The 27,991-nt window shown below is 35.5% G+C and overlaps 1 protein-coding gene across 8 annotated transcripts in view; it reads right to left on the bottom strand.

The window, feature by feature from the left end:
- The window catches only part of LOC126770441 (uncharacterized), a 37,764-nt gene that overhangs the window by 8,792 nt on the left and 981 nt on the right, over window positions 1-27,991 (bottom strand). For 6 of the 8 annotated variants that reach the window (XR_007669457.1, XM_050489809.1, XM_050489810.1 and 3 more), the window contains exons 2-10: window positions 27,530-27,666; window positions 7,297-7,320; window positions 6,565-6,847; window positions 5,960-6,027; window positions 5,372-5,578; window positions 4,826-4,956; window positions 4,490-4,622; window positions 3,904-4,019; window positions 263-3,827 (exon numbers count right to left, since the gene is read on the bottom strand). Coding sequence is in view for 7 of the 8 variants with exons in the window: in XM_050489809.1 (XP_050345766.1) it covers window positions 263-3,827; window positions 3,904-4,019; window positions 4,490-4,622; window positions 4,826-4,956; window positions 5,372-5,578; window positions 5,960-6,027; window positions 6,565-6,847; window positions 7,297-7,320; window positions 27,530-27,666 (4,664 nt within the window). In the remaining variant the exon portion in view is untranslated. The remainder of the gene's footprint in view (window positions 1-262; window positions 3,828-3,903; window positions 4,020-4,489; window positions 4,623-4,825; window positions 4,957-5,371; window positions 5,579-5,959; window positions 6,028-6,564; window positions 6,848-7,296; window positions 7,321-27,529; window positions 27,667-27,991) is intronic. The other 2 variants (XM_050489814.1, XM_050489811.1) reach the window with 2 other exon arrangements.

The raw sequence follows: 27,991 nt of genomic DNA, 5'->3' as shown, positions 1-27,991 counted from the left end.
GTGGTCATGACTCAGCATGTGGCATGTCTGTTTGAACAAAGTACTCTGTAGAGCCAATATTATAATAAAATATAGTGAATTGAATTCTTCATTAAATTATTATTAATGTGGATTCCATTTAAATTTCTCGAAAATTTGTTATTTTTATTATATGACCTATTGAATGTTTAACCATGTGTTTTTATCGTGTTACTTTATTAAAATACTAATATAATTTATGAAAACAATACCAATATTATAATCAAATATGTAATTAATATACCTGCGCTAATGGCAATTTCAATTCCAACTCGTTTCTCAATTCTTTCATTCTTTCTTCATCAATAACAAGGTTTTCTCCCAAGTCCTCCACTGATCCTCCATTACCAGCCAAGTATGATTCCGGTATCGCATCGTTATCTCGCATTATTACTGAGTTATCTAATGTCAAACCTTCCTCAGTTAACGGTCCAGAATATTCGATGTTTAAATTATTTTCATTCTCCGCCATTGCTAATTTTGTCGTCATTAGAAGGTCTATTTGGTTCAAATCTACCGCTTCTTGATAAGCGCTAGATTCCTGAGTTGGGCTGTTGATATCTATATCAACTAAATATTTGTTTTGTGATGTCGATGCGAGAAAAATTCCTGGCGAATTAGGTGGAGTTAAAGGTGAGACGCGTTTTTCGGTCGAAGATTGGTCTTCAGTTTCTTCTGATATCACATCATTTGATTGAGATTCTGGTTTTGATTCGCTTATTGTTGCAATTTGATCGAAATGCAATTCGTCAGGGACAAGATCCGGAACTTCGTTAAGAAAATTTCCGTCTCGTAATGGCGATGGCGTTTCGAGGTTAATGTCACTGAAATTCGACGAAAACGCTAGCAGCTCTTCTTTAGGCAAATCAGCTAGTTCCGCAATTGATTTTACTCCTTTATATAATTCGAGTGTACAATTCTCGAATGGTCCTAAAACAACGGAACTGTTTTCATCGTAGGTATCCGTATGGTGACTCTTAGAAGGAGATTCGAAAGGACTTATGTTTTCTGGTACATATTTTTGTTCTAATTTTGTCAGTGTCACACCGAGACCATAATCGGGGACTTTTGTTTCCGACAATATATCTGTCGTTTTTGCATCAACTTCCTGAATATTATCTGTGGAAGTATCACTTCCTTTAGGTGTACTTGTGCATATCTTATCCTTAAACTCTATTTGTTGGCTACTAATACATTTTTCTGCATGCAAAAAGCTATAAGTTTCTCTTATAATATTAGGGAGATCTAAGTACACCGTTGAATCATTTTTAACGAGCGAGCAAGACGATTCAATACGAGATGCCTCGAGACAAGATTTAATAACACATTTAACAGTATCATCCGCGCTGTAGTCTTTTAAAATGTTACCATTAGTATTTTTAGTGAGATCCATATATACAGTACTATCACTCAATTCATCTTTCACTGTTACGTCTGTTTTAGGACTTATAACATTTTCTAATCTAAGGGTTGCATCATCAATAATATTTGTTGTTATAGGTTGTGAAATAAACACATCGCTATCATTTCTATTTTGTACTTCTTCAGGTAATAACACGTTTTCAAATGCTGGTTGAATATTGTTATCTGCTATGTTTACACATTCTTCGTTAACATCCACTAGACAAGAAGGGTTTTGTATAGGAGATGAGACTTCTACGTTTGTAACGATTTGTACTATTTCAGGTTGCTCTTTATCTTGTTCTATATATTTTAAAACATTATTGATTGGTTCTAAGACTTCCATATTTCTATCATATTGACTATTACTTAAATCATTATTTGTAAATTTTAACTCATTTTTATTTTCGAGATTCATTAATTTACTTATCGAATCGCATTTATCGACAGCAGTATTATCAGTCTTAGACAATTCTTGAATTATCATAACAGGATTAGTTGTTTCATTTAATAATAAATTATTTTTATTACTACTTTCACTAAATCGATTACAATTATCTACTGAAAGCACTGCACTTGATTCAATTTTGTTAAAATCATTTTGATTTTCTTGTATAGAGTTATTTATTAAACTGGCAAAATCATCATCTCGTGTAAGACATTTGCTTATCGTAATATTCGTATTATTGACTTGTAAGCTCGTATCTTCACTTGTTTCTATAGGAGAACTATTTAAAAATAGTAACGGCGATTCCAGGTCACAATTATCTTTAGATTTTAACAAGAATTCCGGCAATGAACTGTTAGGTTCTTGGTTATGTGTAATATTTTCTGAAATGCCTTCAAATATGTTTTCACTTTTTTCAATTATTTCTACATTATTTGCAATGTTTATTTCCTTTGTGATATCAAATTTATAATCATTTAAATCTGGTTTATCATTAACACCGGGCAAGATTTCGTTAGTAACAGGCAAAGATGTAAAATCATCACGTGATTCTTTACAGGAAGAATCACATTCAGATAACAATACAGTATCACACACTTTGTTATCTTCCGGTCCTTCTATAACAGACAATATTGTTTCTTTTTCTGCAGGCTTTTTCCCCTCCTTATGTTTTTCAGTGTCAATATTTGTAAAAAAATGTTCTTTATTTTCTATTTCATTGTTAACATTTTTTTCATTAATATCTACTGACTTGGTTTCTGTACTATCAGTTTTATTATCTGTTAATTTATTATCATAATATGATGTTTGACAGTCTTGTTTAAAAATCACTTGTTCAATGGTTTCACTTATACTAGGTATTGAGGCTACACATAATTCCTTTAGTTTGGGTACTTTACTATCACTACTGTCTATACTATTTTCTTTTGGCAGGTCACTATCTTGATGCATATCATTGATTTCTGGTTCATTTATTTTACTATGGTTTAGTTCAATATCAGTAAATTGTTTTATTTCAATATTTTCAGAAATATCTAATCCTTTAATTGGCGTTTCCGGTGTAATATTCTCGAGGGTTTGTTGGCTGGTAGTATCACTATGGCGTTCGAATGAATGGCTTAGTGTGCCAATTGTATCGCGATCTCCATCATCTTCTTCTGTTAGATCGGACTCTGCAGCAAAACCCATTTCAAGAATATTTTGAAAATTACTGATCCCTGGAGACTTGACCATCGAAGTGGGCATAGGATAATCTTTCTTGCATTCCAAACTCAAATTATCCCTTGAAGGACTAGCTTGGTGACTCGACTCTGAGCTCGAAGTTTTCTCTGAATTTAATATGTTATCGAGATTCTTAATAACATCACTAACATCCTTATAGTAACTCACATCATCTTGGCTATCAGTAATTATATCTTTAAGCCAAGGATCAACAGAGCTATCTGAGCGATCTTGTTCTTTCTCTTTGTTTTCTTCAAGGTTTATGTTCCCTTGATGGCATTCTAGAGCCGGTGTTTCGTTGTGCGTGAGGTAGATATTTCTCACATCCTCGAGAGAACCGTGAAGGTTGGTTAAGCTTTCAGATTTTATTTGTATCGAGAGAGGATCTTGTTCTGACATTATGCTGCTAGATCTAGAGACGGCTGTATCCATTTCGACACTGAGGGAATCCTGGATGGTTTGTCCATTATCAAACTCCTGGTCTGAGCCTGTAAAATGTGATGCCATAGATGTGGACGGGGCGTGGACAATAGCGACATGCTCATCTATTTTTGGTATCGAGTTAGGTTTGAGTCTCTGCCACCGGTCTTCAAAATCACTACTGGCGTAGCCGTCGTCTTTTGTGGCATCGCTAGTGTGTTTATGCGTATAATGTAAGTGATTCAACAGAGCGTGTACTTGAACGGCCGTCGGTCGCGCCTCAGGATTGGGGTTCCAGCACAATTGCATCACTTGATACCTGGAAAAAATAGAAAAGAATTGAAACCATAGGCCTGATTTCTGTTTAGAGTATAGGCTTCGTGTGCAATGCTTACAAGTGGTTCCGGTAAGGACAGGGCAGGTCGGGCGGCGGCGGCTCGTCGGGCGGCGCGGCGCCCCACGCGCACACCTCCCACACCAGGTACCCGAGTGACCATATGTCGGTGCTCGCCTGTTCAAATATTTAATAGTAGTCATAAAAATACTAATGCCTATATTTTACATTTAATTTAGACGCATACATTCATTTGTCGTCAGATTAGTTTAAGCATATTTCAATATTCAGTAATATTTGATTACGATACGAAATTAAAAGCGAAGCTACCGTTGGCTTTCTAATTACGAGAGCTACGAATAAAAGATAGTAGTTTTAAAATTCCCAATGCAAAAAATTATTTTGTTATTTTTTCTTTTCTTTAATGTGCAAGCAAATTATTTGCGTTAATTTCATTATTTTCATTTCTGCTCTCATGATGACCAACAGTAACAGTCTGTGAGTGTCCCACTGCTGTTATAATAATGCTGTAAATAATGTTTACATGTAAACATTATTTCCTTAGAAGATCGAGGAGGAGTTTTCCTAATATGTAATATACATATACATATAAGAGCCAGGCAACATTGAAGTATGTGTGAGGTTACCGTGCACACGGGCGGCTGTCGCGCGGCCTCGGGCGCCCGCGGGCTCGTCTGCGGCTCGCTGCGCGCGTAGTGGCCCACGACAGCGCGCGGGCTGTCCGACCCGCGGACCAGTACGTTGCCGCTCCACAGGCATCTAACGGAATTTATTTAATTTAGTTGTTTTTAAAAATATTTTTTATGTTATTCGTTCTAAATACGTTTGTAGAATTTTAAAATATACGAAAGTTTAGAAGCGATGAACATTTAATTTTATTAACTTAATTAACTAAATTAATACATATAATTTTTAAATAAAATATTGTAAATGTATGGCTTATCAAATCACATGATACCGACCCGTATAGGAATCCCCTAGAGTGCATATAGGCGAGAGCGGAAGCGACGTCACACATGAGTTGCAATGGGACCCCGCTTTCGTTTAAAATGGCCATCTTTGGTCGATTCACTATTAGGTACTGTTGTAGATCCTGCAAAGATAATTTAATTAAACAAACATTAACATTTGATAATAACAATCTACTATCTTCTATAAATTTACTACTTTCTTTTTTGTAACAGCCTGTAAATGTCCCACTGCTGGGCTAAGGCCTCCTCTCCCTTTTTGAGGAGAAGGTTTGGAGCTTATTCCACCACGCTGCTCCAATGCGGGTTGGTGGAATACACATGTGGCATAGTTTCAATGAAATTAGACACATGCAGGTTTCCTCACGATGTTTTCCTTCACCGAAAAGCACGAGATGAATTATAAACAGAAATTAAGCACATGAAAATTCAGAGATGCTTGCCCGGGTTTGAACCCACGTTCATCGGTTAAGATTCACGCGTTCTTACCACTGGGCCATCTCGACTTTTCTACTACTTTCTTATATAAATTTAATTTACCATGGAGCATAATTCAAATATAAGTATCCAGGGATCTTCTTGGAGGCATTTTGCAACGAATCCCAAGACGTTCTCGTGGTTCATGTCTCTATATGGACGAGCTTCATTCAAAAACCTTGCTTTATCTTCAAGACTTGCATTCTGATTAAGAATTTTGACGGCAACTGTACTGGTGCCCGCCCCATCTTCTGTTTCGCCTTCCACCACCTTGAATACCATAAACATTAATCACGTTCGTTGAAATCAACGCATTTTATACATTAGATTTATTTAGAATATGGGTGGTAGAGCTTTGTGCAAGCTCGTCTGGGTAGGTACCACCCACTCATCAGATATTCTACCGCAAAACAGCAATACTTGATATTGTTGTGTTCCAGTTTGAGGGGTGAGTGAATCAGTGTAATTACAGGCAAATGCCACCAACCTTGGGAACTAAGATGTTGACACAACACAATGGTGATGTAAGCGATGGTTAACATTTCTTACAATGCCAATGTCTATGGGCGTTGGTGACCACTTATCATCAGGTGGCCCATATTCTCGTCCGCCTTCCTATTCTATAAAAAAAAAAATAGATTTTATACGTACTCTGCCAAACCATCCGCGCCCAATTTCTCGAAGATACTGCAATTGATTTCTTGGAAAATCTTCACCAGCTGTCAACAACATGTTATGGTTTTGGTTCAGCAATTATCTCAATGTATGTTTCGTATTATTATAACGATAATTGCTTTTACTTACTTATGTACATATGGTAGAGTAGTTATGAAAAATATTCAAACAAAATTCATTGTTATTTTTACATAAAAGCCGACCAAATAGACGAATGCTGGAAGTTGGGACTTATATGTATTTCTTGTAAGTTAAAAACTACATGTACGATTCTACTTGTATTAATATGTCTGCTACTAGAGCTGTAATATGTTTGCTGAGAGATTAATATTGTTTAACAAACTTTTAATTAACTTCAAACGTTACTATGTATGTATCGTCAAATTGCATAATTTGATGATCAAATTGTTAATCAGTTCCACCTAAAAGACTAAATTGAAATTTCGTACAGACTTATGGCGCAGGTACAGGTCAATAGGTACAATTAGGATACTAAATGGCATTTGTTTAAGTACATGAATTAGAGAAAAAATATTTTAGAAGGTTTTTACTTGTGACTTATTTTTAGTAAAAAATCTTACCAAACCAATCAGCACAATCTTCGAGGGGGTCAAGTACTCGAATCCTCGCCGGGAGAGGTTCAAACTCGACCATCGATTCTCTACTATTGCGGTTTCGTTCCTCGTTCTCACTAACGATATACACAGCGGCATTGTTGTTTGCGATATTCTGCATTTCTCGCAGTGAGATGGGCCCGTTGTTGTTGTCTTCGTTGATGTTGTTGTTGACTGATTCGGAGAAGCCCGAGTCGGGCGGCTGCGAGTGTCGAACATCGTGGAGGTGTGATACACTCGAATCGAAGAGCTGTTGAAGTTCATACATATATATGAGTCTACTATATTTAATGCAATAATTTGAAAATTGTGCAGTACTTTAACACGAACAGAAAATAAAACGTGTATAAAGCGATATTTATACAAGTTGACTACTTTTAGACATATATACAATTTTAACATAAATGCGGCGCTTTTGCATTATTTTATATAAGAGGTAAAAAATATTTAATATATTTTTAATATACATGCATTACATAGATTAAATAGTACTCCTTAATAAAACTACGATACTAAATTTGTAGATATTCAATATAATTCGTTTCATATAGGAGACACTAATTATTTCTCAATATAAAAATTTATTTATTAATATAAAAAAACAATAAGTTTAATTGTTTTAAAAAAACAAGCAACACAATTAACAGAGACAACACGAAGTAAACAACACAAAAACAAAGTTTTAGAATGAGCCACTACCTGATTGTCCGTTTCTTCGCTCAGCTGCAGACAAGAGAAAATAAACGATGAATATATGTATATATAAATGTTAAAAGTACAACAATCATGGTTCACTTATTGACTTAAAAAATAATCATTTGTACATACAGAAACCGAAACGAGGCTGTGGCTGTATACATGAATTAACTCGTGGAAGTAATTGTTTTTAAATATTCTCCTATACGCTTCGCGTAACTTTACTGGTTTACTGGTGGTAGAGCTTTGTGCAAGCTCGTCTGGGTAGGTATCACCCACTCATCAGATATTCTACCGCAAAACAGCAGTACTTGGTATTTTTGTGTTCCGGTTTGAAGGATGAGTGAGCCATTGTAATTACAGGCACAAGGGACATAACACCTTAGTTCCCAAGGTTGGTGGCGCATTGGTGATGTAAGAGATGATTAACATTTCTTACAATGCCAATGTCTTGGGCGTTGGTGACCACTTACCATCAGGTGGCCCATATGCTCGTCCGCCTTCCTATTCTATAAAAAAACAGCACGCGAAAACGAATAGTTGAATTTTATTATATTAAAAAACAAATAATCTCACAGAACAAAATTATATAATTCCTAAAAGTGATATACGACTACGAAAAAAAATATCTTTGTTTAAAAAGGTCTTAATAACGGTAACACGGGGCGCTTTCGGGCTTTTCGTTGTGAAAGTTCGCATTGATTCGAACCTGACATCCTAGATTACAGTCATACATAAATAGGTCACAGGAATGTAAGTGACTATCTAACCGTCCTGACTTTGCAGAAAAAATATTATCGGTAAAGCTATAATCCCAAGTCTTTATTTTACACGTCATATTTTTTGAAATGCAAACCTATAAGCAAATATAATAACATAATTAGTATCAAACCAAGCGTTCTATCCGCTTGTAGAATCTGTGCTAATGTGCATTTTTTTCTTTGGTTTTAAGTCATGCGTTTTTTAAATTATTCTGTGACAATTTCTTCTCCTTAATGCTTCCAAATATAAAACATAATATAAACATACTATTAATAGTAGTAGTAATTTCAGGACTGAAATAAATTTATATTTCGAAAAATTTAAAAAAAAAGCGAATTTACTTCTTCTTAATTCACTAATATTAATATTGAATAATGAAGTATGATACCTTGTATGCTATTTCAAACTTCATGCAAACGTCCACTTATACGGAAAAGATCATGAAAACTCAAGTGTAATTTAAAAACATACAATACAAACTGACGTTACTATGACGATATTTATGAGCATTATAATCTGTGACTCAGCGAAAAATAAATTAACTTATCTACAGGATATTGCTTATTAAAATCAAGAAAAATGAATAAATATTAATCACTCAAGCTGTTTAAAATTTCCTGTTAAGCGTCATACGTTCACGGTAATAATGATATAAATATGGTAATCGTATGATGTAAGTGTAAATTTGAACAAGTATTGCGTTTTGCACACAGTAATTGGTTCCTATTATACGTGCCTTCAACGAGCTTTTCATGATGTTAAACAAATTGAAATTGAAACCAATGTTTAAAAATATGATCATCTAAGATAATGATTTTGAACAAAACACTAACGTAGCAGTAATAGTGAAAATCGTGTCTTAAACAGTAAGATATATCAAAGTTTAAAATCCTGGGTGTTATAAAAATGCAAATACGAGTATCAAATGGTTAGAATAAAGTTAATCTAAAAATATATACCCTGCGTTCGTATATAGCAGACGACAATTATTTATGTAACGATTATACCTATTACTGGTGGTTGGGCTTTGTACAAACTCGTCTGGATAGGTACCACCCACTCATCAGATATTCTACCGCAATACAGCAGTACTTTGTATTGTTGTGTACCGGTTTGAATGGTGAGTGAACCAGTATAATTGCACATGCACAAGGGACATAGCATCTTAGTTCCCAAGGTTGGTGGCGCATTGGCGATGTAGGGGATGGTTAACGTTTCTTACAATGCCAATGTCCATGGGAGTTGGTGACCACTTACCATCAGGTGGCCATATGGGCCATATGGCTCGTCCGCCTACCTATAATATAAAAAAAAGAAAGAGATGACAAGTATGTTTTGTCGTCACATGATTAGCGTATAAATAAAATTACAAAATTCTTTTTATGTAGGTTTTATCATAAAACGTATAGTATTTTATAGTAACAAAGACAACCTTGTCGAGTATTGAGGTTGAGTTGAAGATGAATGAAAGGTTCTTTTGCTTGATGAAAAGAGCAAGAAGATCCTGAATTGCGAGATATCTTAAGAATGAAAAGAATATGAGCCAATTTAAACTTTTTGTCTTTGGACGAACGGCGTGAGAATTTGAATTGTAATACTGATCAACTGAGTTATGTTTTGGGATCGATAATTTACAAACAGATTTTGTTTCTTACTGTACTTTTTGTGTACTGATTGTGTTCAAAATGAAAATTCGCGCTATGATAGTTAAAAATGTATGTTTGATTGTTTGATAAGTTATATATTTAGCGTAAAAATATACAAAATGTAATACGACGTACGACGACGTCATCTAGGTTCAAAGAGGTGCGGGAAACACCTTGACCATAGACATAAGATTGATAACGATGAGTCATAGTTTTCAAATTGGCTAGAACATAATGGAGCATTTCAGCATTCATGGCCGTTTGATTCGTGTAAGCCACGCCTTAATACCAGTGCAGGAGCGAATCGCGAAGCGAGCGAAAACGAATACAATGTTGTGGTCTATGTTTGGTTTACGAATTAATCCCACAATTTCACATTAATATTTTTTTGTTATTAAAAATCAATATCTATTGATAATCTCGGCTACTGGTAATGTATCACGTTCTGACTAAACTCGGTGCAATTATATTGAACGCCAGACAAAATAAAAATATGATCACAAATAAAGTGTCCCAATGATCTAGAAGTTTTTAAATGTATTAAATAGTATAAAAGTCATAGCTGAGTTGTCGATGAGCGATTAATACATATGGATAAGAATAAATAAATTTAGTCGATTTTATTACTTAGGAACTTAAAACAACTGAGGATTATATGATATCCTCTAATTCGCAAGTTCAACATCTGAAACAAAGCGATACAATGGGCAGTGTGAAGATTGAACAAGTATATCTTGTATCAATAAGTACCCGCTTACCACACGCAATTCCGTGCGAATGGGCACAGCTGACTGTCAGCACGTTACCTTACCTCTTTTGTCACTCTTTTGTTAGGGACCGTCATAATATCCTCGTTACGTCACGTGGAAATTATACGCACGTCACGAGAAGCGCCATTAGCTGTACTTGCAGCTTTGTCTAAATGTACATTACATGTGGTAACTGTATATAGGAGACCATTTCATATTCGGGAAGTAAAATTGTTAAGTGTTAGCCTTAGTCATAAGTCGCGTTGCGCTTGGAAAGAGACAATGATACACAACCTTGTGATGGAGGCAGCATCATGTGAGGTAGATGATTTATGTTTGACTTTTATTTACCCTTAAATTATAATTATAATTAATTAAAAAGGAGATAATAACTATTTTATTCATCTTTTTAATAATGAAGTATACTTTATTATGCACGAATATAACTCGACCCGTACCCAATGGTATCACACAATAGTTACCGCACGCTTTACGTAAACATATCAGATGGATCGTAAATCTTCTAAAATATCTTGATATTTCAGATGAAATTCAAACTCTCGACAATACATATTGTTACATAATACAAAGAATAAATATTCATAAAGAGATAATATGATGACGCGCCTATGACCTGACGTATATATACGTAGATTTGTTTAACATCTTTAATTAATGTTATAGAAAGTAGATTTATTGTGTACATAGTTTTGTTAAAGTTTGTCATAATTTTACTTACCTATCATAATGTAAATGATAACAGTATTTTTTTTCGTTTCATTGTATTACTTAAAAATAAGCCGAGATGGTCCAATGGTAAGAACGCGTGAATCTTAACCGTGATCGTGAGTTCAAACCCGGGCAAGCCACACAGAATTTTCATGTGTTTAATTTGTTATTCTAATTCATCTCATGCTTGACGGTGAAGGAAAACATCGTGAGGAAACCTGCAGGTGTCTAATTTCACTGAAATTCAGCCACATGTGTATTCTACCAACCCGCAATGAAGCAGCGTGGTGGAATAAGCTCCAAACGTTCTCCTCAAAAAGGGAGAGGAGCTTAGCCCAGCAGTGGGACATGCACAGGATTTTACTGTACTGTACTGTATTCCTTACTTCATTTGTATTCCCATACCTTTTATTGGTACGTTTATTTAACCCTTCAAATTCATATTACTACATGACATTATCCGAAAGATATTGCTAATTAGCCAAAAGACCGCCCCTACTATACATTTATTATTTCTATTGTTTTTCTGTGCTATATTATTATCTTACGATGTATAATAAATACATGAATAACTATTAAACATTATTTCTAGACGAATTGGTAAAACAAAATTATCATTTAAGAAAATATACAATTTTTTTTCTATTTTAAAATTAATATAAAACCTAAATAAAAATGTGTAACCGTTGTCGTCCGAAGCAATTAAGTTAAAAAATGGTAACAATGGTGCACAAAACTAGTTCAAGCAGTGCCGCTAGGCTTTCGCGGCTATGTCCACTGGTTAGATGGAAACTTTTCTTTGTTCTTTCATACAACCTGTGATAATTAGAAATGTATACTTTACTACGGTTTGTATACATGTGCATCATTATACTTATTTAATAAAGGTTTTTTTTTACCTGTACAATATATGAAGTTAGTATTTAGATGACGTCATTAAAAAAAAACATAAAAATCGGTCATGTTTTAATAAACTAAAATAAAATTGCAAAAATACAAACAAAATGAGTAAAAATAGGGGCTTTAATTTTTAAGTCGGTTTTAAAATAATTCTATTATAATTATGAATTACTAAGATATCCTTTGAATGGTTACTGTTTATGTGGTCGAAATTCGTTGCACCTTAATCATAATTGAATATTTGAGAAAAATTGTTTTCAAACAAAAAAAAAAGAAAATCGTTTGACAGAAAGAAGGTACAGAACAGTTTTGATGAATATGTCGTAGTTTGACATGCAATACAGAAAATATTTGTTATAATTAATTAAATGTGAAATAAATAAGTATAACAACGATCATATTGCGCTTAACTTTCACCATTATCTTTCACTTTCTATCCGATCTAGAGTTAAGATCAACTGTAGATTGTATAGTATTATTATTTACTGGCTAGCTATAGACTACTCTCCTTTTCAGGAATAGGTTTGGAGATGATTCCACAACGCTGGCCTAATGAAACAAATGAAACGCGCAAAACCTTAGTCTTACCAGTCCACAAAATCCACAAATGAATTTAAAAAAAAATGCAAATGACTATGTTTATTTATCATATTAAAAATTAAATTTCAGTAGATGAAAATTGGAAAATTATGATTATGTCTTAAACGGTATACGTATATAAAAACAAACTGCAACTTTGTACAGTGTTGGCGCTTAGTACAAGTTCTTCTGAGTAGGTAACACCAACTTTGTAGTCATCCTATCGACACACGCAACACACACACACACACACAGCAATATAAACATTTTTTCGCCTTTGAAGCTTTGCTTTTGTATTTACATAATTAATTGGTTTGTTACATTACTTAAAGAGTTACGAAGACAATGGAGGATCAAAGAAAGTTATCTAATAAATCGTAATAAAAACATAACGTGTAAGGAAGTCACAGTTATACAATCAGAGAAAAAAAAAGTATAGACACAATCGATGGCATTTTGAAACACAATAGTATAAAGTATTCAAGGGACTAACATCAACGGCGAACAATGGTGTAGTAAACGTTTACTGTGACAATCTGCACACAATGTGAATGAATGTCGTATGTGAACTTATACTTCTTGTTACTCGTAAACAAGACATTTCGTTATACTTCAGTTCTAGTACATTAATAACCGTAACCGTAACTTTGAATGTCCCACTGCTGGACTAAAGGCCTCCTCTCTCTTTTTGAGCAGAAGGTCGGGAGCTTATTCGACCACGCTGCTCCAATGCGGGTTGGTGATATGCACATGTGACAGAATTTTAGTGAAATTAGATACGTGCAAGTTTCGTCGCGATGTTTTCCTTCACCGTAAAGCACGAGATGAAATATAATTACAAATTAAGCACACGAAAATTCAGTGGCGCTTGCCCGAGGTTACCCACGATCATCGGCCAAGTTTAGAAAAATGAAATCATTTGTATGTTTCCCAAAATTAACTGTAACAGTGCATTTTTTTTTTTTCATTTTGTTCTGTGAACCAAAAAACATTAAAAAATGTCCACAGGATTAATAATAATAGAAAGTATATAACTAGGTATTCTAAGTGCGCGTTTTGTGTTACTTTATAAGAATTTGAATATACATATATTATATATATATAAGAAAAATAAATATAATTGAGGAAAACTAAAGAAGTTCCGACTAGCGTTTAAGATAAAGAACGTTTTCGCAGTAAAATATTGTAAACAGTTAATAACGATGTTGACGTAAAATGTCAAGAACAAACGTTCGATTTTAGCGAAAGATCATACATAATATTGTCTTATTACATTGTTATTACTTTTAAACATATTGCGTTTTAACGTTTGACGTTAATTCTTGAATTTAAATGAATACTTACGATAGCAGTATTGAATATTATCGTAACAAAATGTAAATATGGCTAATAAAATAAAATAAAATAATTTTAAGTAACCTTAAGATTGAACTAGAGCCGAGATTGCCCAGCCAGTGGATACTGATCACGTAAATTTTAACGTGTTTAATTTTTGTTTGTACAAGTTAAATAAAAAAAATATATCGTAAGGAAATTTCATGTCTAAATATATGCATGTGTATATGTAATTATAATATACATCGCTGGGTAACGTAACAAACTACATAACTTCTTCTTAATCGAGGGCCCTTTGACGAGAAGTTCCATGTAAATCATTTATAATATTAAATCTAATTAATTATAACGAAAAACGGCGAATTAAACTGTACGATAAATTTCGGTAAAAATATGATAGTTTTAGGTTATAATCTCATCTCGATTTCAGTGTACTCGATAACTTAGTTTATTTTTTACCACTTTTTATATTCATTACCTCTGACGCCTTTTTTGGACATGACAGAAGTACCTACTTGTTAAAAAATCAAAAATGATAAAGTAATTTTCTCACATGAACGGAATAATGCATCTCCAGTTGATATATAAACGTAAATATCATACAAAAATAGTATCAATATTAATGACATTGTTTTCGTGCCAAAATAATTGAAATAGCGATGTGGACGTTGACGTCCTTTGAGATTTTTAAATGCGAAATATTTAAGAAACTATAGCTTCGTCGCGAACGTCACAATACATATATTACGGTTAATAATAAAATTCTAAGATAAATATATTATAAATCAGAAAATTAGAGTGTTTATTTGGCTGTTTGACAATTAACCACGCTGATGTAATTCTGGAATTCCTCTTTTGAATTCTTTTGTTTTGCAAAAACTTTACTTAATGTAACTTCTTAAACACTGGCGAGTATCAGATGTTTATTTACTATATTTTCAAATAACAAGAATGTATATACATGATTTGAATAAAGTTCTATATGGCTGGGCCCGTGGGCGGGTCCCTAGTGGCACGTAAATGGGCAAGGCGACTCATAAAAGAGGATTGCGACATTTGTGATGACCATCCCGTGTCCGACATATTCCCACGTACACATGCCGATGTCATATGAGTTTTCAGTAAATGGACAATTGTGCCATATACAATTGATTCCATTTTTATTGCTCATTGATTAATTAGGTTGAGTGAATATTTTGTGGCATTCACGGGGCAGGTTACGACTAGTAATATTCACCGTGAAAACCACATCAATTGGATTTTTCGTTTTCAAACTATGTATAATGTTATCAATGTTATATTTTTATAATTTAATAAAATATTATTAAAAAAAAGATGGATATTTTTCTTGTATAAACACTGTCAAATAAGATAGCAACATATCACTCGTTGTATATATATGAATTAAAAAGCAGCGAACATGTAGTTATTTAATGTGAGAGTACGATCAAATACCAAACATCGTTAGTCACCGCAACGAGATAAGAATGCTTATAAATAGGCTCATCTTAAATGCAATCATATCTTGCATTACGGCGACTCAGCGCGTCAGCCAGAAACGAAATAACGTCGCGTAGTTAGGGTTGCCCGGACAGTTAGACATCTACGATATCCTGTGCGTACTTTTTTTTAGTAAAAAACAATTTAATGCCTCATTAATTAAGCAAGTAGTTTACACGGCTGCAGATCTCAAGGGCCTGTGAACAAATTTTCGTTCGAACCGATAAGTTAGGGCATTTTCTATCAAGATATTCTCAATAGCAGCCAAGGGATGTCGTTTGAAAAGCCGTTGATCTCTTTCCGGTCGTTTCGATTTACTGTACGACCTGATTATAAAAGTATATATAGAGAATAGACTATCATTTGTGTTTGCGCAGAAACTTGAGGAACATATTAATATAACCTGCGCAGTTGGCTATTCTTTATAATTGGCCGTCGTTGCCGATTTGTTCAGGTCACAATAATGCTGCATATAAATATAAATTAATAGTTTCTGTTTCTCGTAAGCGGTGTAGGTGGATTCCTGTATTTTCAGTTTTGCAGCCCTATTCTCAATGCACGACGCGAGCGCATCATGCGCTGACTCACACACGCTCACGCGCATGATAATTACGACGTAGAAGCACGTGTTCCCTTTCAAGTGTTGATAACTCTACTCATTAAGAGCTCCTTGTTTGCTATGGGTACTTTATTGTTCTTTAATTGCAATCATAAGTGGAAGATCTATTTATCTCTTTAAGATCTAAGATTACGTTATTTGAAATATCGCTATTGTTCAAAATTTTAATGAGAAATACCTATACCAAAATTATACATGTGATTTTACAAATGGACTAATTGAATAGTAAACATAGCTTTATGTATTCAATAATTAATTACTAAGTTAGGTATAGCAACGTACCAGATACATATGTATTGTTTATATACATAGGTTTTCGCTAGCTTCATCGTACTGTAAGCTCGTCTGAACAACGCAATTATGGCTAAGGACGGGGGGCGCTAAAAGCTCTAGTAAACGTATGGTTAAGTCACTGAAGTGTCCGATTCGCTGAGAATAGAAAAGAGTTATAAAGAAAACGTTTAATTGCTACACTTTGCAATATATAAATAAAACAGAAACTTTCATGTGTTTCTAAGTATTTTTTGGTCGAGATGGATATTGAATTTCAATTGAAAACATGTCTGCTAAATAATGATTGATACATGTTTGACAGGGCGGAAGGGCAAACGTGCCACCTGATGATAAATGGTCACCACTGGCCTATGTATTGGCGATGTAAGAAATAATAATGATTCCTTACATCGCAAATGCGCCACAAACCTTGAGAGCTAAGATGTTATGTCCCTTGTGCCTATGTACCTGCCTACTCACCAGCGATGATGGAAAATCTTAATAGTTCCACGAAGTGTTTCAAGTCCTTGTGTGGCAAACACAAACTTTGAGTTGTCTCAAATGATGAGTATGTTTTGTTTTTTTTTTATTGATTTGTTTTATTAAGTTTGTTTTGAAAATTTGTTTCCATAAATGTATGTTAAAACCATTTTTATACCGGCGTAGTCAAAACGACGTAAGTTAGTATTAAGCGTCGGAAAGTCAGGTTAGTGTAATTGGGTTAAAGCGATTTTTTTCATTATCAACAATTGCAATTACACAAGCTATTCTGGCTAATACTAGTACATCTGACGGCACGCACCTGTTTAAAGACTGTTCCAAATAACAATTAGATATTTCTCTTTTTTTTATTTGAAGATAAGCACTGCGTCACAAATACATTGGACTAACGTATGATTTAATAAGATTAAAAATTTAATTGTTAATATAAGACACATTATCAATATACAAAAGATTGATAATTGTTATGTGCTGCCGCAAACTTTTCTGTAGTCATTTTGATGATGAGATCAACAAATCGCTTATACAAAGTTTTCCCGTATTCGTTAAAGTTTTGGCAGCGTTCGCTCGGAGAGCGCCCAGACCGAAAAATTTCTGTCCGACGATGACACAATTAGCTATTTCTCAAAACATATGCATTATAATATATTATTTTTAAAGCTCATGTCCGACCCGAAACTTTGAACTATCTTAAAATAAAAAAATTGCATAAATGGTATTATTAGTGTTTGCAAGAATCCGGTGATAACGAAGAATCAAAACGATCATTTATATAATATTAGTAAAATAAGTATGTGAAGTATAATATAAATAAATTTTCATTATGCTTCGGAATGCTAAAAATTTACAACATTAATACTTCTAAAGAAGTTCGATAAAACTGGATCAACATCCGAATTAAATTTTTTATTTGTTTAAAAAAAATAAACATTTCTTTTAATACACTGTAAAGATTTTTTCGACGTAAGAACAGGTATCCCGGTAATATAATTTAAACGGCTCGTCTGGCCGTAAAGGAAGTTCGTGTTACATAACACTCAGCTGTTAAATGGAACGGAACGTTGAACGAAAGCAAGCGCCGATAACTTCGTAATTGGGTATTGAATAACCAATTTCCGAAAACCTTCGACGAATGTGTTCAAAACAAATGGGAGGGAAAAAGATAATTAAAACACTTTCATGATGTGTTGAGGGAAAAAACACCAGCAGTTCGGCGTCGTTCACATGCAAATAACCCACGATTATAACCCATCAAAGAATGTATTTACACACTGAATCAATCCCGCCAAATTCCTACAAATTCGCCGTGGAGTACCGGCTTAGAATAGCACTCCCCCAATCTCATCCCGTGGGTGTCGTAAGAGGCGACTAAGGGACGGGGAAAAGGGGGGATGGGCAGCAGCGTCCCCCCTCCCATAAACATCTTACCCCCTACTGCGCTCGCCAACACGCCTGCCCAGCGCGGCGAGTATGGGCAAACCCCTCCCTAAATGGCAGATGCGCCCAAAAAAAGGCCCCCAGTTACCGGCAAGCCCGCTAGGCCCGACCAAGGTAGCGGTCGCGGTATCGGCAGGGCAGGGGGTGCTAAGAATCACCGGTTCACGGCAGGCTACCGTATAAAGCGACTGAAAATGGCAACGTATAATGGACGCTCGATGAGGCTGGACCATCACCTCGCCGAATTAGAAGTAGAGTTAAGTCATATAAACTGGCATATACTGGGGTTATCTGAAGTCCGAAGACAGGGGGAGGACACGATAACTCTAGAGTCCGGTAACTTACTCTACTTCCGCGAAGGTGATAACCTCTCCCAGGGTGGTGTCGGTTTTCTAGTCAAAAAGGATCTCATTAGCAGCATTGTGGAAATCAGTAGTGTGTCGAACCGGGTAGCGTACCTTGTCCTAAAACTTTCCGACAGGTACTCCCTGAAGGTTGTACAGGTATATGCGCCAACTTCGACATACTCTGATGATGTGGTCGAAGCGATGTACGAGGACATCGCAAAGGCCCTCAACGACACCTCGAGGGCCCACTACAATGTTGTTATGGGAGACTTTAATGCTAAAGTGGGAGTACAAGATAGCGGTGAATCGAAAGTCGGACCTTACGGCTTGGGCTGCAGAAATCACAGGGGGCAAATGCTGGTAAACTTTCTCGAAGCGCAGGGGCTTTTTTTGATGAATTCTTTCTTTCAAAAGAAGCCTCAGAGGAGGTGGACCTGGCGAAGCCCCGACAACGTGACAAGGAACGAGATAGACTTTATCATTTCGAATAAAAGGCACATATTTAGAGATGTTTCAGTGATCAACAGGTTTAATACCGGAAGTGATCACCGCTTGGTTCGAGGCACTCTAAATATCAACTTAAAAGCCGAAAGATCGAGAATGATGAGGTCTACTCTCCGACCTACCATGCTGCAAGCTGCTCAAGGCTCCGAAAAGTTCCAAATGGAACTTCAAAATCAATTCACCGCGTTGGAAACCATAAGCAGCATTGATGAGAGAACCGACACGCTGGTCAAAATACTGCAAAACACATCCCGCAAGTGTTTTCCGCCACAGAGAAGAGACAACGCACCAAAACTCTCTGCTGAGACACTCGAGCTCATGAGAGAACGACGAGAACTACCATCGTTTTTGTCAGATAAGGCATTAAACCGAACAATAAAAACGCTGACGCGACGCGATCTCCGACGCTCCAATACCCGTGCCATCAAGGCTGCGATTGAGCAAAATCGGGGATCGAAAGTGTTCGCTCGCAAGTTTGGGAGGCCGCGTCTGACAAAACTTAAAACTGAAAATGGTGGGGTCGTTACCTCTAGGCCTGAGATTATCGGAGAAGTAGAGAGGTTTTATGGGCAGTTGTTCTCTTCAAGATCGGATAAACCCATGGGAATCAGTATTGATGACCAGCGCGCCCCTCTTATGCGCCATTACTCCGAGGAGCTCCCGGTCGTTGACCAAGGAGAGATTAGGGCGGCTCTAGAACAGCTTAAAAACAACAAAGCTCCGGGAGATGACGGAATCACAACAGAGTTGCTTAAGGCAGGCGGGACCCCGGTCCTGAAAGAGCTAGCAAGCCTCTTTAATTCCGTCATCCAACATGGCAAGACCCCGGAAACGTGGAGCGGGAGTGAGGTGGTACTGTTTTTCAAGAAAGGTGATAAAACCCTCTTGAAAAACTACAGACCAATCTCCCTCCTGAGTCACGTGTATAACCTGTTCTCAAGAGTCGTCACGAACCGTCTCGCCAGACGACTTGACGAGATCCAGCCCCCAGAGCAAGCCGGCTTTCGATCAGGCTACAGCACCGTGGATCACATCCATACTGTTCGGCAGATTGTGCAGAAGACCGAAGAGTACAATCAGCCGCTGTGTATGGCATTTGTGGACTACGAGAAAGCCTTCGACTCCATCGAAACCTGGGCAGTGCTCGACTCATTGCAGAGATGTCATATCGATTGGAGATATATCGAGGTACTGAGATGTCTGTACAACGCCGCTACAATGACTGTCCACATCCAGGACTGTAAGACGAAGGCGATCCAACTGCGCAGAGGGGTGAGACAGGGGGATGTAATATCCCCGAAACTGTTCACCAACGCGTTGGAAGACGTTTTCAAAACGCTGGATTGGACTAGGTATGGAGTCAATGTAAACGGCGAGTACATCTCACACCTTCGATTTGCCGACGATATCGTCATCATAGCAGAGTCGCTGGAACAACTCACCGAAATGCTGCGTAGCCTAGGCGAGTCTTCCCGGTGTGTCGGTCTCGGTATGAACTTGGACAAGACCAAGGTCATGTTCAATAGGCATGTCGTGCCGGGACCGATATACGTCGAGGGGAAACCTCTCGAAGTTGTTAGTGAATATACCTACCTAGGACAGATAATACAAAAAAAGCTTGCAAAATTAGCAGGCTGAAGTGGCAGTGGGCTGGTCACGTATGTCGTAGGACCGATGGCCGTTGGAGCAGACGAGTCCTAGAGTGGAGACCACGAATCGGCAAGCGCAGCGTAGGGCGCCCTCCAGCCAGGTGGACCGACGACCTTAAGAAGGTGGCGGGCACCAACTGGATGCGGAAGGCGGAGGACAGGGAGCTTTGGCGCACCTTGGGAGAGGCCTATGTTCAGCAGTGGACAACGATTGGCTGTTGATTGAAATTCCTACAAATATTATAAATGCGAAAGTAGGTTTTTTTTATAGAATAGGAAGGCGGACGAGCATATAGGTCACCTGATGGTAAGTGGTCACCAAACGCCCTTAGCTATTGGCATTGTAAGAAATGTCAACCATCGCTTACATAGCCAATGCGCCACCAACATTGCGTGGCGCATTGGCTATGTAACAACTAAGATTTTATGTCCCTTGTGCCTGTAATAACACTGGCTCACTCACCCTTCAAACCGGAACACAACAATATCAAGTATTGCTGTTTTGCGGTAGCTCTGTCAGTTCGTTTGTTACCTCATCACGACTTTACTAAACGAATTTTGATATAGCTGTAGCCTGGAGAACAACATAGGCATATAAATTACGGGATTTACTGGGAAAATAGGTGTTTACAATTTATTGACATTGTTTATTTGAGATCTTTAAAACTGACACTGACTTTACATCATTATAAAAAAACGCGATTATATTCCAATACTTTTGAATAACAATAATCTTATTTCAGTGACCTCAATACACGTTGATTTCTCGCGAAGCCATTTTGAGAGTTTGTCTGTCCAGTGACCTTGATGCGTGTGACCTACCTCAATGCTAACAAGAAGCTAATATAATCTTATCTCACATGACTTATCTTCTATTTGTTTGTGTACTCCGGTCTCGTTTACTTTAAAACACATAAAAATAATTGAAGCAAAATACATAAAGTATAATCATGAATGATAAGTTTGTCTGTATTCATTTAAATTACGTTCAATTTATGTCAATTTCCGGCTGATCTCCCATAATACACGTGTAAACCCTAGCGCGCTTATTATTTTAAGAATAGAACATCTATGCAAGTTAAAAATGAGTGCATAAATATATCTAATGACATAGTTTTATATATCTGTATATCACGCTCGAACCGCAGCGGTGGTAGGTCGCAACTCACAAGGCGCAACGGTGACATGGTGCATATCTGCGTTCTTTGTGTTTGCCCAACCCGTTAGCAATGCGTTGGAATAATACATCGCTGGGTCGAAAGCGCGATATTGTTCCCTTGCATTAGTAAAAGTAGTAATAGGGAGGTTGAAACTGAGTGCTATAGAACCGGGAGTGGAACGGGAGGTCTAAGATCTTTGGGCATGCTGCCAACACGAAGCGCCACTGCTCACACTGCAACGTCTATCAGCGCCATTGTATATCTTCACTTAATAATTCTTTATCCTAATCGCATAAGAACCAATTTCCCGCATCATAAAGATTACCATAAATTAGTTTCACGTCATCTAAATGTCTCGCACATAGTCTAGGTTTTTAAATGTGAACCATCTGAGATTTTGCGTTCAAGAATTTTTGGGTTAATTTTAAATACTATTAAGAAAATTAATTTGATATAGACCAGATTTAGCCGAGGTTAAATGTTATATTTAGAGAAATATTTTCAATGTTTTTTAAGAATGAGCGGAAAAATAAAAGTTAGCAAAAATTTAACCCATTATGCTTCTCGCTAAAAAATCGGTCGTGCCCCAGATATTTTACGTCGGTCGTTGACATTATTCATCTCAGTACAAAATATCTTTTAGATAGATTTGCAACTTTTTATTTCGAAAGGAAAAGCTGTAAAAGAAAATTATGTAAATTGAAATAACCGATCTTTTTATCGTACTTAATTGGGATACAATCTTTATATAATCTTATATTAATATATGAAGATAAAACTATGTAACACTTCTCAAGCATATTACGCGCACGGAGGAGTGTGGCATAATTAAAATTTACATGGAGTATGAGTGCAAAAACTATGATCTATGTGTTAAAATTACATTATATATCGTGTATGATAAAAAATAAATGTTGTTATTTATGCGTTCCTAAAATCTTCATTCGATAAATCTTTGGTGAAGTGTTCTGTGTGCGTAGCCGGAACGGGTAGCTATTAAATAAAGACAAACACATGTAAAAAATAAACACCAACACCGTTTTTTGATAATCGCATGGACTTTTTGCTGCCGTACTGAGCACGATTCTCCAATCAAGTCTCATTTTTCCTATCTTTCATATTTTTCAAATAATTGGCAATGTAATGCATAGAAAGAAAAAGTTACATAAGCTTTATAGCACTCTTGTTTTCGGATTTTATACCTTACCAAAAATTAATTGTAATACCATTGGAAATGAGAACAATCTATCTAATACTTTTAAATATTAAATAGCATATAATACTACGAGGCGACCACTGGATAATTTAAAACAGTTTTCAATGTAATGTACACGGAGCATACTGAAAAATAACGTTTTAACTATCTGAAGAAAGCTATCTAGTGGTTTTGTTAAGATACAACTTATTGTACATAAATGATCTGCGACTGCTCTTCAATTAATGTACTTGCAGGTGGCTGCAGGAACTGACTCATTTAGGAGTAATCAACAAGCGTTTATTTGTTCTACCACTATTTACTTTATTTCACACAACGTCCGATTTATTATCAACTTGCAAAACCTTTAATATATACACAACTTCTATTTTAAATTATTTCTATATTAAATTCTACTTTGTATATTACACGAACTCCATTTTGTTCCTTTAATGGATCTTATCACCAAAATTAATTAAAGTATATTACAAAGACCGTTCCTTTACCACGAAAAACAAAAATAATACCTAAACCACGCTTTCCAGTAACGTTCCATTAGTTAATAGAGAACATAAGCCTGAAACAGTGACTGCGGAATTATATCAATTATGAGTTACGACGGACAATAGTTGTCAGTTCATAATTCATTTATTATGTTAAACTAGCGCACATGAACCGTTTTGAGGTTATTCCAGCTCATACATATACAATTTTCGTTCATCATTCGTAGGACGGTTACGGTTGCGTGCAAAAAAACATGTAAAAAAACTCTCGAACACCGCACATTTTTCGGCCAGTACCTTATAATTCGTATTTCAATACCTGAATAAAATATAAGAGCGAAATTATATACAAGTAATAACGATCCTACATGTTTATTATTCTAAGAGGACGAAGTAGATGTTGTAGAATAAGAATATTCTTTTTATCTTTCAAACATTTTACAACAGAGTCGAAAAGCATTTAATCGGTGTAACAGTAACAGCCTGTTAATGTCCCACTGCTGGGCTAAGGCCTCCTCTCCCTTTTGAGGAGAAGGTTTGGAGCTTAATCCACCGCGAATTAGAATACACATGTGGCATAATTTCAATGAAATTAGACACATGCAGGTTTCCTCACGATGTTTTCCTTCACCGTCAAGCACGAGATGAATTATTATCACAAATTAAGCACATGAAAATTCAGTGGTGCTTGCTCGGGTTTGAACCCACGAACGTCGGTTAAGATTCACGCGTTCTAACCACTAGGCCATCTCGGCTTTTTTTCTAATATATCTAATAATAATCGGTGTAATGAATGATAAAGTTTTTTATTTGTAATAGAATGAAAGTTTTCAAATCATCACTCTTTTGTCTCTCATACAATCGAATCGACGGTTAGGAAGTGGACATAACTAAATAATACGAGACGAACGAATAGCAAATTACAAGCAAAACTGCGTTTACCGCTACGTATCCGGTGTACTAGTAAGCATGACATATTGACGTCACCGTGTTATATCTGTAATTGTATAGTAATTTACTGTAGAATCAATAGCTGAAGATAATTTATAACTATGAAAAACTACTACGAGTACATTGCTTGTTCTTTTCGGTAAAATCTACATTACGAAATGGTGGTAGCTTTAAAATTAATTTATTTTGTAATATTGCGATTTATAATATCTAGAAAGAGTCTACTTGAATTAAGTATATTTTCGATTTTGATGTTGAAATAATATAAACAGCGATCGTATTTGTATGGGAGCACATTAGTCAGTATATATATTTACATTTCGCAGTCCATATATTTACAAAGTCAATATATAAAAACCACAAACATAATATACTTTATGCTGCTAGAGTACGTATCACATTTATTATAAAAACCTTATGTATATTCTTCCGCTCAAGATAACAGCAAAGAGATAAACAAAATTGGTAATGAGATCATATTGTCATGGTGATAAAAGTTATGTGTGGTGAAAATTGAGTATCATAGAAACTCTTTAGGCTGTTCAAGACGAGCACCTTTCTTTAGGTTGCCAAATGTCATTTGTTCCCAGGTTTTTATCATTTTTAACGACACTATAAGCTGGTGAAATAATACAGGCCGTGTTTTATCTCTAAATTAACGGTCCAGTTAATTAAAAAATATAGTAAAGTTGGTATGGCTGAGTGGTTCGAACGCGTGAATCTTAACCGATGATCGTGGGTTCAAACCCGAGCAAGCGCCACTGAATTTTCAAGTGCTTAATTTGTATTTATAATTCATCTCGTGCTTGACGGTGAAGAAAAACATTGTTAGGAAGCCTGCGTGTGTCTGATTTCATTGAAATTCTGCCACATGTGTATTCTACCGAGACGCATTGGAGCAGCGTGGTGGAATAAGCTCCAAACCTTCTCCTCAAAAGGGAGAGGAGGCCTTAGCCCAGCAGTGGGGCCTTAACAGGCTGTTACTAGGTATTTTCTTGACCAGGATATTAAGCGATATCGATCTATGCACAAATTAATAACTTATGTAAATTTAGTGGTATAAAAAATCTACATACTTTACATGTGACATAAAAATAGAACGTAAGCAATAACATATAATATAATAACGTTTATCTTATTCGTATCGTTCTGAAACCTTAGTAAGGTTCCACCTTCGTTATATGAAGAAATAAAATAAATTTACATACATACACAAGTCATGAGCATAAGTAAGTCGAATTTACCTACTCTAATATAACATATATCACGGGGAACTGCGCCTACGACTTCGTTCATATGAAGACAATATGCAGTTTTCCCTTTCAAAGATATGAACACCGTCGAATTTAGAATTTAGTGCTTAGCCCACAATGCATTGGTTCGATAATTAGACATACGACATAAACACTAATTAATAGCAATTTTGGCTATATTAATTATAAATCCATGGGTGACCGAGCTTCGCTTCAGCTTTAATATAATTGTTATAACAACAAAACGGTACATCCATGCTCATGATATGATTTAATTTCATATAATATTTTATTAAAAAATACATTGCGACAAATGTAGAACATTTAGGTCAGCTTGCTAGCTGGGATCGCTTAAATTTTAATTAATCTGCACTATCGGTGTGCCTATTATCTTTTACGGCATAACATCAACTGCAGTAGGGGCCAAAAATCGTCCTCTAACGATATATAAAAGCTTAAACATTTTTAACATAATAAAGAGCGTATCAAAAAATTCTAAATATGGTAAAATAGAAAGATTTTCTTAGATTTTCACGCGTTGGATATACATACAAAACGTTCTTTGGTAATAAAGTTACAATATAAATACATCGCAACGATATCATAGCTTCAAGTAATAAAAACTGAAATAAATATTCAATGACTAACAAACATTCGATATTTTACGTTCTTACTGACGTGGATGCATCATCGCGAAGAATAGATCTTGATGGTGCCAAATATTGGCTTACGATGACTAATGTCGCAGGCTGTCCCTGGACTAATGAGTCGGGCAGACTATGTATTAATTAGTGTGGGTACTGACCCTTCTGAGACATGAAACTTGATAGCCCCTGTACTTCCAATGGATAATAAGAATGGAATATCGATTGAAGGTTGTCTATTGCGTCATATGTCCGGACGGCTTAAGTAATAATCAAAGTATGAATTGAAGAATAAATTCTTATTATAAAATTGTCGATAAATTTTATTGTCGTTTTATATCTAAATACTATTAAAATAAATTATTTGAAGACTTCATACAAAATATTTTTTTTTTTAGTTAAGAGGAGCTTCATAAATATTATCAGTCAAGGGCGTAAGCGCATTTGATATCACAGATTGGCCCATTAATAGTTTGAAGGCATGCATAATATGATAACTCGTATTATATGGACGGTACGCAGTGCAATGACCCATCGTCCGCCATTGATTAGATACATAATTTTAGCTTTTATTAGCTGTTCTCATTATATACACAATCAGAAATACATTAAAACAAAACATGACATCTTTAGATAAGTTTAAAACCCTCTCCTAGCAATAATGTGACTATCGATGTTTTGCTAATTTTTTATATTAAATTGCTTTTAAGCAAAGATCAATTAAATGTTATTTACTATAAAAAAGGAATCATATTATTAGTGATATATAAAAATGTTAACTGAGTTATACCTATTTTTAAATTATTGTAACAATCTGCATTTAAAAAAATAATGATTGATTTTATTAAAAATAAATAGAAAATGAGACACATGACCTAAATCTACAAAGAATACCATAGATAAAAAATTAAGACCATTTGTTACTAAACACTAATTTAAATACTAGTATGCTACACTTAAGGTAGACATAACAATCCTTTAACTCTTAATTGTGACTTACCTTACAGCTTTTATGCCTGAAGCACCAGGCGCAACCAACTAGTAGTCCTAGAAAAGTCAGCAACACTGCCAGCGCCCCCAGTGATGTGTACAATTTTTCCCAATTCCATTCTTCTGTATCCTCGGACACCTTTGCTTCTGTAACATTTAAATCATTTAAGCAACTTAAAGATTGAATAAAACACATAAGGGAAAGAATCACAATCAATAAGAAACAAAACATGCTGCATAATGACAGGATGGTGACTGCTTAGGTTCACATTTTTTAAAGAGGTTGAAAAATTCACTTTGTAAGTCATCAAATGTACTGTGTAAGCCAGACCTAGCAAACAATTTACATCTACTTCTGTCTCTATCAAATTCATTAATGGAAAAATATTTTAAAGCTAGTTTATATTTAACAATAGCAGTACTGGGTCAATTTTAATCAGCAATTAAACCTTAAAAATTACTAATATAAACT

This window comes from Nymphalis io, chromosome 9, assembly GCF_905147045.1.
Source record: "Nymphalis io chromosome 9, ilAglIoxx1.1, whole genome shotgun sequence".
NCBI classification, from domain to species: Eukaryota; Metazoa; Arthropoda; class Insecta; order Lepidoptera; family Nymphalidae; genus Nymphalis; species Nymphalis io.
This window is presented reverse-complemented; position numbering and strand designations above follow the sequence as displayed.